We start from the raw sequence: 18,228 nt of genomic DNA, 5'->3' as shown, positions 1-18,228 counted from the left end.
TCTTGTATCCGGTACGAGAGTAACGGGTACAGACAAGTACCCCGTACAAAATACCCGTTACTCAAGTAACCGTTACTTTGAAAAGTACCGAAAACCGATTTCAAGTACCGAGTACCCAAGTAACGATTTGGAGTAACGAAATACCAGAGTAACGGTTTGCTGTACCGTAGTACCCTAGTAACGTTTGCTGTATCGGAGTACCCTAGTAACGATTTGGAGTACCACTGAAGGAACTCTGCCACGTCACCACGTGTTTGATTTTATCTGTACGGTGTAAGATTTTGAATATCAGAAAACATGTCAACTACGGAAGTGTCTGAGGAGCAGGCCATTCATGGACACAAGGAGCGCATATCACCATTTCGAAAATACAACCAGATACTACTGTCTTTGTACCAAAACCGAAGTGAGCTGAACCCTCATCGATCCTCCAGTAACGGATACCGAAATACCGAGAAGAGACGCATATTTTCGTTACAAAGCAGCGAATACCGAAAAGCACCCGTTTCGGTACAGAAGTAACGAATACCGAAAAGTACCCGTTTCGGTACAGAAGTAACGAATACCGAAAAGTACCCGTTTCGGTACAGAAATAACGAATACCGAAAAGTACCGATTTCGGTACTGAAGTAACGGGTACTTGGATGTATCGATTTTCAGTACCCGTTACAACTAAGTGCCCGTTACAAAATACCCGGTTCGGTAGTACCGACTCATCACTACACGCCACACATAGGAATTTTTTTTAAATCTCCTTATTATGAAAGAATCACAATACAGTTCATTTTAAATATCCTTAAGAAAAACAATATCGCACTTTCGTGTGTTTGGAATGGTACCGACGACAAGGAGGAACACAAAAGGAACGGTCTTTTACTCCGAAAAATGAATTTCTTCAGTTTACTTACGTAATTCCTAATACAGAATTATATGTCTGGAATCTCTCAATAAAAAAATATTTCCATATCTTTACGTCTGTACGAAGCGTTTTTCACGGCCGAGAAGCGAGCATATCGCGTCAATCAGTCGTGTACTCTCGGAAGAGGTCTTCACTCAATGAAGATCTTCATCGTTATCTATCAATGAACAGGAGAGTGGAATACTTCCTATAAAATTATTTATTGACCCCCTCCCCTGAGCATGAAAATCTTAACTTTATTGAAATGGTGACGCATCAGTTGGACAATGGACAAAGGCGATTGACTGCACTGGCTGTGAGCGCTGCCACATTTGGCCCCAAATTGCTCTAAGATTAGATAATGATACCCCACGTAATAAGCGAAGGTATTTCACAAAACGTGTTTCTTTGATGAATAAAGTCATGATATTTAAATCTCTGCTGTATTTGGGGATAATAAATGCAATGGACTATGATTAAATTATATACATTTAAATTAGCTCAGTCTGAGATAAAAAAATAGCTTTTCTCGGATATGTCATATTTAAAGAACAGCGCATGTCTGTACCACCGGTGTGTATATCTTGAATAATCTAGGTACACACACACATAAATAAATAAATAAATAAATAAATAAATCACCGAAATAATTTTTCCGAATATTAATTAATTAAACTATTGCGCGGCAGACGCGCAACAAGAGCAGCAAATAATCTAGTAATAGTATTGACGTGATAGAAAAACAGTTAATGTTATATAATATAGTAAATTTGTTAAAACAAAACGACGAAAGAGATAATATAAAATGTTTAAAAAAATCTGAAAGTTTTAAAATTTTATAATTACGCCCAAAGGGGCTTTTTTTTCCCCCTCCCAAAGAGGCATACAATTTAATTCAACAGCAATATCGCATATTAATTTAAAATAAGCATATCTTTAGAATTTTTGATACGCAACAGTCTCGCGCACCGGAATAATTCCCCCCCCCCGTATACATTGCTCGCTTTGAAATCGTCGAGTTTCTTAATCAAAAACTCATAAATGCTTTTAAAAAATATGAAATAGATAATAAAACAAATTCCAAATTTGGGTTTTCAGATGCCCATATTCGGGTGGAGACGCACGTTATTCAAAATTAGATGGCTCTAGATACCGCTGTTTTATCACAATGCGAAAAACGTGCATACATGTATGCAGATTCTTCATTATTTAATTTCTTTAAATATAATACAGGGAGATAATAATTGGTGGCAACAATTTCAAAAGTAAAACGCCACAAAATGCCAAAACGAAATTAATAGCCCTTCTGGCCTAACGCCCTTTGCGTATGTTTCGGTTATTTGGATTATCGCAAAGCACGCGAGAACTATACGCTTGTAGAGACATTAGGATTCTTTTGGAAGCAGGCAAGATGAAAAATGAGCAACCGCCTTCACCGGAAATCGAACCACGGACCTCTGGAATACCGGCCCAGCGTGCTACCGTTACAACACGAAGGCACGCTAGGGAAGTGGGAGAAATACCTTATATGCTTAAGGGAAAGGATGTCTCGGCGGAGAACATTTTTAACAAAAAACTGGATCGTATTTACGTTACACATGGGAAAACCACGAAAACTCCCATGTACAATTTAAATCCGGGTCGAACTATCAGTATTCAACGCCCTTACCGTTCGGCCGCTAATGGGAGTCATTAAAGCATGCGTATTCCTTAGCAGTTTCAACTGCCGAAATTTGCACTCGGTGATAAATTTACGATTAGAGGGGCTCATCTCACCAGAAAAACTGAGTCCCTCTTTAACTTAAGACACAGCGTGCGTTTGCTATTGTTAAAAAATTACCGAAGGCCCCTCACGTTTGTTGCTTGAGCCACCCCACACACCCGCCTCTGACTGCATCGATTGCCAAAGCAACCGAAGACGGCAACGTAATAGAAACTGCCGGAAAACACAATAGAAGAATTTAATTGAACGATGATTTATTTCGTATTTCATTAATTCAATTAATTTTGCATCCCATTCTTAGCTGTTGTTAAGAACACTGTTTTTAAACACTGTCTTCGTCACATCGATCACCATGCATTGTTATAATGTGGAAAATAAATGAAAGATTCTAAGCCATATAAACCAGGTAACCCTGCTTAGCCAAAACATAGATTTTCTTCGGAAATTGTAAACACAACAGCAATGAAGTATTAGAATATGCAACTCTTGCTTTAGTGGTTTGTCCTAGCCATTAAAGGGAAGTTCAGACTGGGTTTCATCTGAGCTAACGGAGTCAGTTCCATATGTCGACAAGCTCCGCTGCGCGTACAGTTCAGATTTTTCAACTTGCTGCGCTATGAGGTACAACTGGTTTTCGAGATTGGTTAATTATTAGCCCTTAATTAACGAAATTAATAGCCCTTCTGGCCTAACGCCCTTTGCGTATGTTTCGGTTATTTGGATTATCGCAAAGCACGCGAGAGCTATACGCTTGTAGAGACATTAGGATTCTTTTGGAAGCAGGCAAGATGAAAAATGAGCAACCGCCTTCGCCGGAAATCGAACCACGGACCTCTGGAATACCGGCCCAGCGTGCTACCGTTACAACACGAAGGCACGCTAGGGAAGTGGGAGAAATACCTTATATGCTTAAGGGAAAGGATGTCTCGGCGGAGAACATTTTTAACAAAAAACTGGATCGTATTTACGTTACACATGGGAAAACCACGAAAACTCCCATGTACAATTTAAATCCGGGTCGAACTATCAGTATTCAACGCCCTTACCGTTCGGCCGCTAATGGGAGTCATTAAAGCATGCGTATTCCTTAGCAGTTTCAACTGCCGAAATTTGCACTCGGTGATAAGTTATATGCACTCGGTGATAAGTGATAAGTCAGTTGTGTCTGTTAGCTCAGATATACCCGAGTTTGAACGGCACCTTTAAGGGGCCCACCAGCAGCTGAGCGGTAAATTCGCTAACACTGGTAGTTTGGTCTGAAGTTCGAATCCCGCGAACGCTCTGACTGAATGGGCGTTTTCGTGGTTTTCCCTATGCGTTACATGCATACAAGACAGTTCTCCAGGAAGGCACCCCTCCCCTTAGGCAGACTTAGGCGTAATCACGTAAACCAAACCAGTTTTACATGGAATGACTATTAATAATCTCGTGGAGTCGTGAGTGCCACATTGCAAGTATACATTTATGAACTTTTAAAATAATTATTTACCTTAATTGTTTAGAATTCAGCTTTCCGTACTGCTTACAGATGTTCTTGTTGCTTATGCTTACTTGTCTGACGTAGTCAGCCGAAGCTCACGAAATTCCTCATGGCAAGGAGCGCTAGATTACGCCTGCCAATGGCAATAGCACCTTTCAGTTGATATTGCGATTTAACTCAGTTCCGCCGCCAATTTTGATGAAGAACACACGGGGACGGGTCGAAGGGTCTCCTACCCCTTTCCGCTTCCACCAGACTACACGACAGGACTTTCAGCTCGCCGCGTATTACATTTATGCCTTTTCTGGGATTCGAAGCCAGGCACTTCGGCACGGCTGTCGGCGACGCTTACGAACTGGGGTATTATGCATAGCTGTCAGTTATGAAAATATTTCTATTATTCTATCTATCAGAAATATTTACTATACATTATGTCAGTGCTCCGCAACCAGAGTGCCGCGGCACACTGGTGTGCCATGAGTAGGATATAGGTGTGCCGCAATCAAATACATGTATTTGACATTTTGCAATTTTTTATCATGTATTTAATACACAATGACAATTTTTTTCCTTAATAATGTCTATTTTAAATGTTTTTATATATTTCACTGTTGTGTGGGTGATTGTAAGTGTGTCAGCATTTGAATTTTTTCGGCACTTCCTTGATAACTCGGAACTCTTTGGTGTGCCACGAAATTCCAGAAAGATTTTTTTGTGCGTCGCAGGTGAGAAAAGGTTGCGGAGCACTGCATTATGTTCTATTCCTTTATTTACTTTAGTTGCATAATTTGCTGACTGAAATCCATACAAGTGGTTTACGTGAAACGTCTGTTAAATATGGATAAGGCCAGATCTCTGACGATGTAACAAGTGCATTTGCACATAGCGGCAGGTTCTGGAGACACCAAATCGCTCTAAATTTCCTAATTAATGCACAATTGATTGGCAACGGCCCAACGAAAAAAAAATTTTAATAAATAAACTTTAAAAAATTTTTTTTCCATTCCTACGGCTCGCTCTGAGTATACACATACAATTACCACATATGTTTGTAAAGACATTCGGTTATTTTTAAGCAAAAGACATGAAAAATGAGCAATGCCCTCGCCGACCTGGACCGCTCGAATACGCGCCGAATGTGCTAATCGTTCCACCACGAAGGAATGCTTTATATCCCCCTTTACACTAGTGATTTCCCTATCCCCTTTTCATTTCAACTTATTCAGGAATTAAATGACATTCGAATCCTCAAATTTACGAGGCTTGGAAGATTAAAAAAAAGGATGGAAAAGATCGCTAAATGCTTTAATTGAATGTAAGTGAAATCCAAAAGAAACATTCATAAAAAACAGAGTACGACTGCAGGACTTTCAGTGATACCTGAATCCATGGACTTTCTTAAAAAAATTTTTTTGGGAACCAAGACTGGAGACAAATAACTACATCCATGAACTTCTAATTATTTGACCGGAGGCCGTTCACAAGTAGATTATAGAGAGTGCTGCAAAAACATATTTTTTACTCAAATTCCGAGGGAAAGCGCCCCCATTCCCCCTTTCTCCCGCGAATTACCTTGCCTGCATCATTAATATATACCTTGGACGATGTTTAAATTCCACATGCCGAATCCAGTGTTTATGTATTCAGTGTACCCTTTAAATAGTTTCTACATTTTCTTTCATTTAAAAAAAAAAAAAAAAAAAAAAAATCTGAGATGTTTCAGATTTTAAATTACGTCCAAAGGGGCGTTTTTTAACATTTTGTGTGTTACCTTTCTTTATTAAATATCATGTTCCTCGCACTTAAACCATAAGATCCAGTGCAACAGCAATATCGCAAAATAGTTTTAAAACGAGCATATCTTTAGAATTTCCGATACAGAGACTCACGCGCTGGAGATAAAAATGTTTTTTCTGCACAACGTTGCCATTGCTCGCTTTGAAATCCTTGAGTTTGTTAATCAAAAATTCGTCAAAGTTTTAAAAAATAGGAAATCGATCATAAAACAAATTTCAAATTTCAAATTTGGTCTTCCACATGCTCATATTCGTTGGAGGATTACGTTATTCAAAATTCGATGACTCTATGTACCGTTGTTTTATCACAATACGAGAAATATACATACATTTATGCAGATTTTTCATTATTTAATTTCTTCAAATATAATGCAGGACTCTAACATTTTGTGGCAACAGTTTGAAAAGTGAACCGACATTTATGAGTCCGACGCAAAATGCCAAAACGAAACTAATAGTCCTTCGGGATTCAAATCCCTTTGGACTAAAAAACACTGGAAAATCGTAAAAAATTAACTGTTATTTCAATATCCCATACTAAGTTCGAGAAAACGAACATCAGGATTTCAGAATTTTAAAAATGCGTTTCATTTGCTAAATTTCATTTGCATTCGTTTTCAGTAAATGGCGTTTTCGAATTTTCCTTCAATTAAAATTTTTAATAATATTAAATAAAAGTAGTTATTATTATTATTACTATTGCATAAGGAATTTGAGAGATTCCAGAAACCTCTTAGGATCCCGAATCCAGAAAAGTTAGAATTCTTCTCACTTCTGATTATATTGGGTCAACCCAAAATAAATGCGGTTTTTACATACTTCTTTCATTTTTCAAAACTAAAATAAAATTCTTTTTTTTAATCTAAAATGTAGTTTTCTTCATCCTGTGCAGTTCTCTAAACAGTTAGAGTTTAGTTCAACCAGCGTTTACAGCACATCTCCGTCGAGCTCCAAAGATTTTTCCACAAGAGTCTAGTCTTTAATCTTGTTGTAGACGCTGTGTTGCGCCATTGCATGGGATAATTCAATAACTTGCATGATAATTTCGGAATGGATTAAGCATAATTTAATTCGTAATAATAAACGAAGACGTTACAGTTACAACACCAAAGCGAACTCGTTTTTGTTTACATTTCTTCTTGTTGCCAATCTAGAGAAACTAAACTTCGCAACAACAAAGATAATATTAAATGTAGAGGGAGCTGCTACAGGCTATAGTTTCTGGCTCGGAATTTCTGGAACCATCGAATACTGACTTAAGCCTATTACCCAATTCCCATATACTGCATTAATATTCCTACTAATAATCACTTCCATTCAGCTTCGAAAAAGTAACTTTTAATTCAGAATGACATTCTTTAAAACCTGCACTAAGAATGAGGTAAAATTACTGCCTGATTTTACAGCAGGTTGATGTCAAGTATGTCCTCCTGTCCCTTTCCGGTATCTAGCTCAATTAAAAAACTTCATTATTTATGGGATGACCCAATAAAAAGGCAACACTACAGAAGTAAAATTTATTTGGCGCGAAAGTTGGCGAACAGCGATTGCTCTAGCAACCCAGTGGACACACGATCTTAAAATCATCGTACTGACAGATTGACGACCACGACATCAATCCAAACAAACACAGTCTACGAGTTATATTAACACACCCATCAAAGAAGTGCATTATTCTTCTTGTTTTTCTTTCTATTCTGGCGTTAAATTAATATCGCTCCTTTTTTTTTTTTTTTTTTAATTCTCTGTAACGGGTGTTCGAGTCGTTGATTAACGCCAAGTTTACGTTCCGAGCGGCGCCAAATGAAATGCATTTATCTTTCCCACCCTGGCAATATTTCCGAAATTTCGTTCCCTCCCCTCCACAGACATCCTTTGCTTCCGCAAATAGACATGCTACACGTCAACGCTGATTGAAAAGGAGAGCATTTGTTATTGGCTTGTTTTTTAACATTCCTTTCCATCTCTATCAATGATGAAGAAGTTTCTACGAATTAATATTCATGTACTTGGTCTTACAGGGGAACAAACAGCACGTGCGTGGATGACTTATGCGCAAAAAATGCGAACAAATATCTTTTATTTATACTGTTGCGTTTTTCTTTTTCTTCTGACACTAGTTTATTTTCTTCTTTTACGTTCGTACGGCGTTCGTGTGGATTTGGAGTGAATAACAACGACACTTGATGATGTATCGAAACACACTTTATTTGAAAGCATTGTCAGGACAGCTCCAAAACACGTTTTACAGTCGTCGATGAACTACTATAAACACGCTGACACGATCAGCGACACAGCCTTCAGGTTATCAGGCTATCACTATGGAGACAGCTTCACTGCAAAGCACCAGAGTACAGCTACCGACTCTGCTCGGTCGTTTTCGGAACTCCACGTACTCTCGAGACTCTCCACACTACAACTCGCGATGCACACGACGACACACAGAGCACAGGCTCCCGACTCTTCGGTTCAGTCGTTCCCGGAGCTCAACACGCTCTCGACGATACACTAAGAGATTCCTTCGGTGAACTCGACGACGCATTCGCTACCCGGCTGTCAACTCGATCGACTCCGCACGGACTGACAGGCTGGACGAAACGCACTCTCAATACTACTACTCTCCGCGTACCAGCAGGGTTTATATAGCTTTCGGCTGGTGTTCGAGAACATTCTGGGCTAAATCGGTAAGAATTCGTTCCAGAAGGTTCTCCATCCGTCCATGGTATATCGCCAATTTTGTGGCCAAATATCGTTAAATGTGGCAACCCTGCTTTCCCTTGCCATTTTATGGCAGCCCTAAAATTGCTTTGCGGGGAAGCTATCTCACCGCGCCTTTACATTTCGTAGAGCATTTGTCATTGGCTTGTTTATAAAATTCTTTTCCATCTATCAATGATGAAGAGGTTTCTACGAATTAATATTCATGTACTTGGGTCTTACAGGGGAACAAACAGCACGTGCGTGGATGACTCATGCACAAAAAATGCGAACAAATATCTTTTATTTATATTCTTACCAGAAACTGCTGCTTCTAGAATTTCACACCAAATATATGACAGTATGTTTTACTAATGAGAATATAAAAACCTCTCAGTAGTCCAGAACAGAGTTTTGTTTACTGTAGTCTTGCTTAATTATGTCTTTATATATTGTCGCGCGGGTACAGGTTCGTAATAGACTGAATGCATACAAAACCGAGGATAGTTTGATAAAATTTATTTTACCAAACGAAGGCCTTCACAGTTCTGAAACATTCCACAGAAATACTTGTATAGTTCTTCAGAGTATCAGAGTACAATCAGTAATTAAACTTCAGACTTTTAAAGACGTTAAACACAGCTTAATGCAAAGCGCAGTTGAAAAGCGAAGCTAACACAGAGATATCTCAATATACCGAGCCATGTTGAACTCACAACTAACGCTGTCTCGGGTATTATATAGTTTTCACTCAACCACCGAGATATTTCCAGTACTTTCTGCTTTTCGAAATTACTGGAAGGCATATGGGGGCCGAATTATTGTTACAGCTAACATAGTGATCAATTACAATAAATGTAATACAATACCTGTGTATACCAAATGTATTACAATACATATTACAATGATGTATTACAAATGTATTACGGTCATACAGGGACCGCACCCAAATGTCACAAATTGCCGCCAAATTTGGCGACTAATTTTTGATGCCCAAACCGTTGCCAACTTGGCGATATCTGACCAAACTAGGGAGATTACTCATTATTAAATAGACCTGCCCATCTATTCTTATTTTTCCAGCAGAGCATCGTTTTTGTCAAGCTTTTCATGGTGCGTTATACAGACAGAAAAATGCAACAATTTCACGTAAAATAACACTAAAATTATCCATAAATGCACATAGTTAGTAAGAATATTGTTTATTTTTTAATTTCCTCCATCCGTCTGATGTATTTCTGGCAAAAAGGCAGAGAATATTTTTGCTTCGTGAAGAAGGGACATTCCTCCAAACTGCATAGAGCATTGTAATGAAACTATGCCGGTGTAAAATTGAATTTTGCATAATTTTAAGATTTAAATACGTTTGAAGAGAATTCATTCATAAAGCGAAACTAACAGAATGCAAAAATTACTGAAAACTTTATCTCCATTTAGGAGACGAATAATTTAAAAAACAATTTTAAATAAGCGCCATGAATGCTATTAACAACATGCGCCTGAAATTAAAACGCAAGATAACGCCTCTTGAAATCTGCCCTTTACCAGAGCGAACTCCACCAAGGATTCCACAGAATCGTCGCCATGGTAACGGTATTCTTCCCAGAAACGCAACTATCTGCCGCGGTGACAACATGATTAATGAAATTTGACTATCAGTGCTTAGTTAATTTATCTGGTGAATATGCATTAGCGCATTAAATAAGCGCAGATAACCTGATACATGACAAGGGGATTCTCATTCCAACAACAGGAAAGGAAGAACCTAGAACTGCAAAGATTACAGAAGAGCAGATACTGAGATGATTGATGAAATATGAGTTCATAATCAACCGTTTCAAAAGTTCCTATTTTTTTTTTTAAACCCGACTCTTTTTTTTTTTAAAAAAAAAAAGCATAGAAAATGGGTGGATCATCATTTTTTGCTCGCTTCCCTAGTTTGGAACTCCGCCATTGAATTAAGTTCCTTGGTTATCTCTAAATATGAAATATAATTTACTTAAACTGGCTCCGATTTCCTGCAACCTGCTGAACACCCAGTTATATTAATTGCAACTGTCCCATTCAGATAAAAGTCTGAGAAGCAGAAAATTTGATAACGGGATATTTATAATGCTATTATCTTCGAATATAGGCATAACAAAAATAACTGTAAACTTCAGAGAAAAGGTTGATTTATAAATTTATGGTCACACTGCTTAAGATTTCTCAAAATTTTCTCCTTCCTTCCAGCATGCCTTCGTGGTGTAATGGATAGCGCACTCGGAGCGTATTCGAGAGCCAGAAGTGAGCATTGTTCATTTTTCATGTCTGCTGCTTCAAAATAATCTAATGACAATAAAGTAGAGCTCGAACTAAAAGGTTGTGGACGATAATTCGTCCACCAGGATTTGGCGATTAGGTCTCCTACTCCCCAATATTTTTTTAAAAGGGGGTATACAAGGTACCAGAAGTGGGCACAGTCCGACCCACCTAAACAAACAAGTCGGTCTTTTGGTCATAACCGGCCACACCCAGGAGTAGTATATAAGGTATTTTCTGCCTCCTTTCCGAATGCCTTCGTGGTGTAACAGTAGCGCACTCGGACCGTTACACAACGCAGTATTGCAGGTGAGTCGGGCTGCGCCCACTTCTGGTCCCTTATAAACTCTTCCTTTAAAAGGCCACCTACGAGAGCGTTATTTTGTGGACCGCGGACCGTTACACCAGGATTTGCCGATTGTTTCTCCTCATCCCCAGTCGTCTTTTAAAAGGGGGAGTATATAACTTATTTGATAAGGGCGCAGGCCGACACACCTAACCAAACAAGCTGGTCTTATGGTTATAACCGGCTGGAAACCATTGTATGCGGTTATGATATTTGTGCCGGTTATGGTGATAACCGGTACAAATATCCAGAACAGACCGCGTAGCGGGAGGAGACCTGGTGTTTGATCCAAAGCCTGAACTGCCGGTTCCCTGACCCGGGGGGTCGGATGTCCAGAACAGGCCAGAAACCATTGTATTCGGCGTGAACCGTGCGCGGGCGATCGTCGTAGGCAGTGGCGGGAGGCAGGAGACCCGGCGTTTGATCGATGGGCAGGGGCTGTGGGATTGGCTTCAGGTTCGCCTGCTTGCGTCTCCCACAGCTCAGCGTCAGCCTCCTCGTGGCCCCGCTGGAAACTATACGAAGCCTTGGTCAATATATACGAAGCCTTTGTAAAATTCCCTTCAAATATAATGCATATAATCCAGGCCCAGCCTCGTATAGGCTAATGACGCTGGGCAAACCGATCCCAGGGAATCGACTGGTGGGAATTTCCGGAACCGGCCATTTATGGGAGGAGACCCGGGGTTATCCCAGACCACTGGCTGGACTTGTGTCCTGACAGCTTCGGTCTCTTGGGTATATAATCAGACTTCACAGGACTAGAACCATAGGTCCATTTTATGGTAGGCGCAGGCCCGGCAGGGACCGTACTGGTGCTGTCGTGTCTGTCGCCTTCGCTGTGGGGACGCTCTCATGTAGACATTAAGAGCTGTGCCGGGGGGGAAGGGCTCCTCGCGCAGCCCTCAGTGTGATGGATTGTGGCGATGAGTATTTTCTCCTTCCTTTCTGTATGCCTTCCGTGGTGTAACGGTAGCACACTCGGCGAATAATTGAGAGGTCTAGGTTCGAGTTCCAGCGAGGGCATTGCTCCATTTATCACGTCTGCTGCTGCAAAAATCTTAATGACTCTGCAAACTTGTTAGATTCAGAAATAAACCCAAGCATGCCAAAACATTTTCTACATTTCTGCTTAGGCTACCATGTCTAACAGGTAGCTCCAACAGGATGCCAAGGTAGCTCGAGTCATCGATCCTATTGGCAGAGTATGCCATCTCCTACTTTTGCTCTAAATGATTAGCTACGCTCACCTTTACAGACAGGAGCAATATTTGGGATCTGAGAGTAAACTATAACACTTAGGAAACAGTCTTTCAGACTGTTATTACTAGGTCTTTGAAGCGTGATTTTATGCAGTGTTTACAAGTGGCATAAGCCGAACTTCGCTGACAGTACGTGCAAAGAAGTGATATAAAGATTCTGTCTAAATGTTTTTACATATTCAGCTTTATGTCAATCTGAAGTACTCGCTATGAGGAAGAACTGGTTTTAGAGCTACGTCGGCTATATCAGATGTCTCCTTTAACTCAAATAAATCCCACTGTGAACGGTTTTATCTGAGCTAACGGAATCAGTTCCATGAGTCGACTAGCTCCGCTATAGATTTGGCTATAGATTTGGCGAAAAGTTCAAATTTTTCAAATAGCTCCACTATGAAGAAAAACTGATTTAGGACGAGCGTCAGCTGTGCCAGATGTCTCCGTTAGCTCAGACAAATTAAAGTGCGAACATCTAATTACATTCTTCATGAAAAGCACAAAATTAAACCTTTACATGCAATTTACAGTGTATTTCAAACATTTAAAGCTACAAAAAGATCTTTTAAAACTACAGAGAATCATATTTCATGGCAGCTTGTTATAAACACTGCTTTTAAAACAGACCGTCAAGAATGCATACGACGTATACTGTATATAATAATGTATACTTACTCGAAATTACATAGCATTTTTTTTTTTTTTTTTTTATAAAAAGGAAATTAAAAATTTGTTTGTTTCATTCTTCTGCATTTCCTTATAATTACGTTTCGCAAAGAATTTCTGATACGCAATCAGTTTGAAAATTATACTAACATTAAAAATATATTTAAAAAGTCTGAAAGACTTCAGATTTTAAATTACGTCCAAAGGGGCGTTTTTTTAACGTTTTGTGTGTTAGCTTTATTTATTAAATATCATGTTCTTTGCACTTAAACCATAAAATTCAGTTCAATAAGCAATGTCGCAAAATAATTTTAAAATGAGCCTATCTTTAGAATTTCCGATACACAATTCTGCGCGTTGGAGATAAAAAGGTTGTTTTTTTTCTTCGTAGAGTGTTGCCATTGCTCGCTTTTAAATCGTTGAGTTTGTTAATCAAAAATTCGTTAAACGTTTACAAAATATGAAATCGATAATAAAAAAAATTCCAAATTTCAAATTTGGTCTTCCACATGCTCATATTCGTGGGAGGATTACGTCATTCAAAATTCGATGGCTCTATGTACCGCTGTTTTATCCCAATGCGAAAACCAGACATTCATTTGTGCAGATTTTCCATTATCTAATTTCTTCAAACATAATGCAGGACTCTAACATTTGGTGGCAACAGCTTGAAAAGTGAAACGGACATTTATAGTGATTCAACGCAAAATCGAAAGCAATAATCCTTCAGGGACAAAGCTCCTTTTGGACTAAACATTGATAAAATAACACTTTTATGCAAAATTTCTTATTATAATAACGCAATCGTATAAAAATAAGATAACTATCATTCACGTTCTTGGTCTAAACCCACTGAAAGTTTTAAACACAAGCGAGAATTACGTTGCCTAGCTGAACAAACTTCCAGTGCGAAAAAGTTATCAATAATCTTTTTAACAATTTTTGTTTCCCTTGATAAGTGAAGGTATCAAGGCGTACAAAAACTAAAAAGAAAAGAAATCATAAAAAACTCTACGAAAAAATATTTGTTTACTTACTTATATAGTTGCTCCACTCTTGGTGTAGTTCCGCATGGTAAGCGAGACAGCCTCTCATTACGTTGAGGCAATAGTTGGAACAAGGCCTCAAATCTGGCAATCCACTGCAGTGAGGGCAATAGGTCATTTTCATAAGAGCTCGGCTACATTCTTGAGTTGGACCAACCTGGGAACGAAATGCGGACGTTTTAATAATTAGAGCCATGATTTATAGATTAGTATTTTGAACAGTTAAGCTACCTGTTACTTCCATAAAGTCATACTAAATTTTGTACAACCTCCATTTCTTGAAAACTTTTACGAAATGTTCGAAAAATGTGCCTTTTTCATACATATGTATACTGATATGTTTTTGGATATGTATATTGATGTCAGTTATGTCTTTAAGTTGTGGGATTCTCCCTTGTGTATTTCTCAGTTACTGTAGAAAATGAAGAATCTTAAGAGCTGCTAAGCGAATAATCGCTTAAGTTCGTGTGACAAGAAACAACAAGATGGAAGGGTAACTAACCCTTTATTATTTCAATAAGATTTAGCAGAACTCCGTCTTGGAGTGTACAATGAAAGCCGACACTTGAGTTTGAACTTAAGGGGTATCAGAAACCCCTATACCGACAATTGTTAAATTGGCCATTTTCGATGTACCTTTTCGCAAAATCTGCTGTAGATACAAGCTTGAAATTTTCTGTGTAATTAAAGTATACCTATCTGATTATACTGAAATGAGCTTTTGAAACATTTTGAATTTTAGAGTAAATTACAGAATATTTTGTTAGGCATGGTAAAATTTAGCACTTTTCTCACACAAAAATGTTTTTTTAAATTTTTTTTTCTAAGTTTATTACAAAAAGCCTATTTCAATAAATATTAGGGAACCTAATAAATAAGCCATAAAAAGTTTACATACCTGTGAGCAGTAAATCCTGAGAAAAGGTACATCGACTATAAAAAAAATCACGTTTGGAGAAAAACGCGTTTTTATGTAAAATTCCTCATTCATCAACGCAGTAGATGACATATTAAAACTAGATTTTTTACAATTCTAATTTTCAAAGAGATTAAAGAATGGTATTTTTAGAAAGATAAAAGTGTATAGAATTTGAAAATGCAAAAATCAAAAATCACAATTTTTTTGAAGATATGATTCCAACACCCCTTAAGCGATAAAGAAATAAACTAAAACTAATTTTAAACTAAAGAGATATAGCCGAAGCTATCAAAGTTTTAATGCAGTTGGCCCCTTAAACACGAGATGACTGCGAAGCTATCAAGGGCCTGAGTAAGGCCGCGCGTAATAACAGATTTGAAAGAGAGTAGTCAAAAGGCAGACGCGCGCAAATCAGAAACTCTGATTCTCTCAAACTCAGCAAGTAGAACTTCGCGGTTTAAATACCGCTCCTCCTCATTAAATATTCAGACGTGATTCTAAAACTACGTTCTGGCAGGAGGTCGTAAGTTAAAGATATGATAGGAAAGAAGTTTAACTCAAAATTAAAACTGTTAATAAAATTAAAATAACGTTACAAAGTTGTAAAATTCCTTAAAACAATGAGCGGTAGTTTATAAAAACAATTAGACATTAGCAGTGCCCAAAACGAATGTGATTGATAACACCGGTAGTTTCATTAGAGTTTGAATTCCGGTTTACATATTTTCTCTCCCCATCTATAATGTTAATACGACCCGATTTCCCTTAAAAAGTTCTCCGGGAAAGCACTCCTCCTGTTACACATACAGCTCTTACATGCTTTCCATAATTCATTGAAAAACTTGTAAAAATAACTTCAATGATGTGGCCGGGAAAATTCTTTAAAAAAATTCTTCCTTACTTCTAGATGCAAAAATTCGCAGAAGTATTCAGACACTTTATGACAGTTCCTCCTTTCCCCAAGTCATTCGGAGATTTAAATTTAAGATTTTACAACAAGCTGAAACTTAGCCAAACTTAAAAAAATAAATATTTATTTAAAATCTTATTTGATGATTTGTGGTAATGAATACCATAAAATAGATAAAGGGGATATTTTAATCAGACACTAAATAGGGAGCTACAAACTTAATGCGCGACAAATGCAGTTAAATTAGTAATTGCCCAAATCAACAATTTTCGTTTCGTAACACCTTACCGAATTTCTTCTCAATGATGAGTTTAACAAGTTATGTAGCTTATCAGGTTTAGAAACATTTACCGTAACTTCAAGTCAACCACATTATTTCTTGGAAATGTTGTGAAAGCAGTATGAAAAACTAAGAGCACTTGCAGAACGTAAAATGTTGCTTCCAGCGATATGTTGTGGGTAACTCACTCAATTACACTCATGTCCATAAATTAAGAATAATTAGGAGTCAAGCGGAAATCGAACTCTAAAATAAATATATCACCTGTAAAATCAATACACACATCTTCAAGAATCATGTGCAAATTTCAGGAAGTAACCAGATAACACCGATGGTACGTCACAATGACGAGAGTGATATATAAGGAATACAGGCAAAGAAGTAAAATTGTTCACAGGCCCTTGATATGCATTTCAGTGCAATAGCCGAATAGTTATGACACAAAGGACGCATTTGGATGATTTTTTACGTGGTAGAATTATCGGCCGTCTGGAATGTGTGCGTACCCAAATGGAAGTATCAGACGAACTTGGAATTGCCCAGAGTGCCATCTCCAGGCTTTGGCAAGGATTCCAAGATGATGGTAATGTGAGTAGACGTTACAGCACAGGTCGCCCCAGAGTTAAAACGCCGAATGAGAACCGGTATTTGTCAGTTACAGCACAGGTCGCCCCAGAGTTAAAACGCCGAATGAGAACCGGTATTTGTCAGTTACTGCCAGAAGAACCAGGCGGAGCACAGCCTCTGACCTGCCTCATCAGCTCTCTTCAGCTACTGCCACCACAATTTCAAGGCAGACCGTGTACAGACGTTTAGGGCAGATTGGTCTATATTCTCGTAGACCTGTCAGATGCGTTCCACTTACTGCAACTCACTGTCGCCTGCGGTTAGCCTGGAGTAGAGAGCAGGCATTGTAGACACCGCAACAGTGGGCTTGTGTGATGTTTTCCGACGAGTCCAGGTTTAGCTTGCAGTCTGATTCTTTCATATGGAGAGCTCCAGGTACCCGTTACCACCAAGAAAACATCATTGAACGACGCCGTTACGGTGGTGCAGGAGTGCTCGTTTGGGGTAGAATTATTCTGGGTTCCAGAATTGACCTGCATGTTCCAATTGGAACCATGACAAGCCAAATCTATCGGAACGTCATTCTAGAACAACATGTACGTTTGGTTCGGGGCGCCATGGGCGCACAATTTGTGTTTATGGATGACAACGCCCGCCCTCACATCGTAAGCGAATGCCTTCAATCGGAGGATATCAACCGTATGGCCTGCCAGCATTCTCACCGGACTTGAATCCAGTAGAGCACGTGTGGGACATGCTTGGCCGACGTGTTGCAGCCCGTCAACCTCCTCCTACATGTCTACCGGAACTTCGGAGAGCATTCCTTTTTGAGTGGTGTAATATCCCCCAAGATCAGATCGATAATTTGATTCTCAGCATGCCTAGGCGTTGTACGGACTGTATTGCATCGTCTGGGAGACATACAATGTATTGACAATCATACCAACCATGTAATATGGGATTTTTGAAAATAGTTTTTTTTTTTTTTTTTTTTTTTTTTTTTTGTAATTTGCTCCAGGGAAAAAAATCGCTAATTTTTTTAATAATATCAAACATGTAGCATCTTTTTTTGCTCTTTACCTTTTGTTTAATAAATAAGCTTTACAAATAAGTCAAATTTGTTTTGCTTCTAACTCTTCCTTTGCCTGATTTTGCATTATCCTTAATTTATGGACATGAGTGTATAGAGAACGCAAAGGATGGCAGAAACCCTGTCGCGCCAATTCGAGTTTCCTCCGGAATATCTAATATTTTTACAAGCAAAATTCACTTTAACTAACCAAAGCGAAACACGTAACAAATTGGAAATTTTATTAATAAGGACCTCGACCAATAGATTATTT

The 18,228-nt window shown here is 38.6% G+C and overlaps 1 protein-coding gene and 1 long non-coding RNA gene across 2 annotated transcripts in view; one reads left to right on the top strand and one right to left on the bottom strand.

Moving 5' to 3' along the window:
• Window positions 1-18,228, bottom strand: part of LOC118192072 (glypican-6-like) — a 419,518-nt gene that overhangs the window by 45,221 nt on the left and 356,069 nt on the right. The window contains exon 5 of the mRNA XM_085825209.1: window positions 14,201-14,366. Coding sequence (XP_085681335.1) covers window positions 14,201-14,366 — 166 coding nt within the window. The remainder of the gene's footprint in view (window positions 1-14,200; window positions 14,367-18,228) is intronic.
• Window positions 1-18,228, top strand: part of LOC118192071 (uncharacterized) — a 296,284-nt gene that overhangs the window by 127,357 nt on the left and 150,699 nt on the right. The window lies entirely within an intron of this gene.

This window comes from Stegodyphus dumicola, chromosome 10 (genome assembly GCF_044657685.1).
Source record: "Stegodyphus dumicola isolate Sdum_Otavi_A_Nest chromosome 10, ASM4465768v1".
Classification (NCBI taxonomy): Eukaryota; Metazoa; Arthropoda; class Arachnida; order Araneae; family Eresidae; genus Stegodyphus; species Stegodyphus dumicola.
The sequence above is the reverse complement of the archived record's forward strand: the minus strand, read 5'-3'. Positions and strand labels throughout refer to the sequence as shown.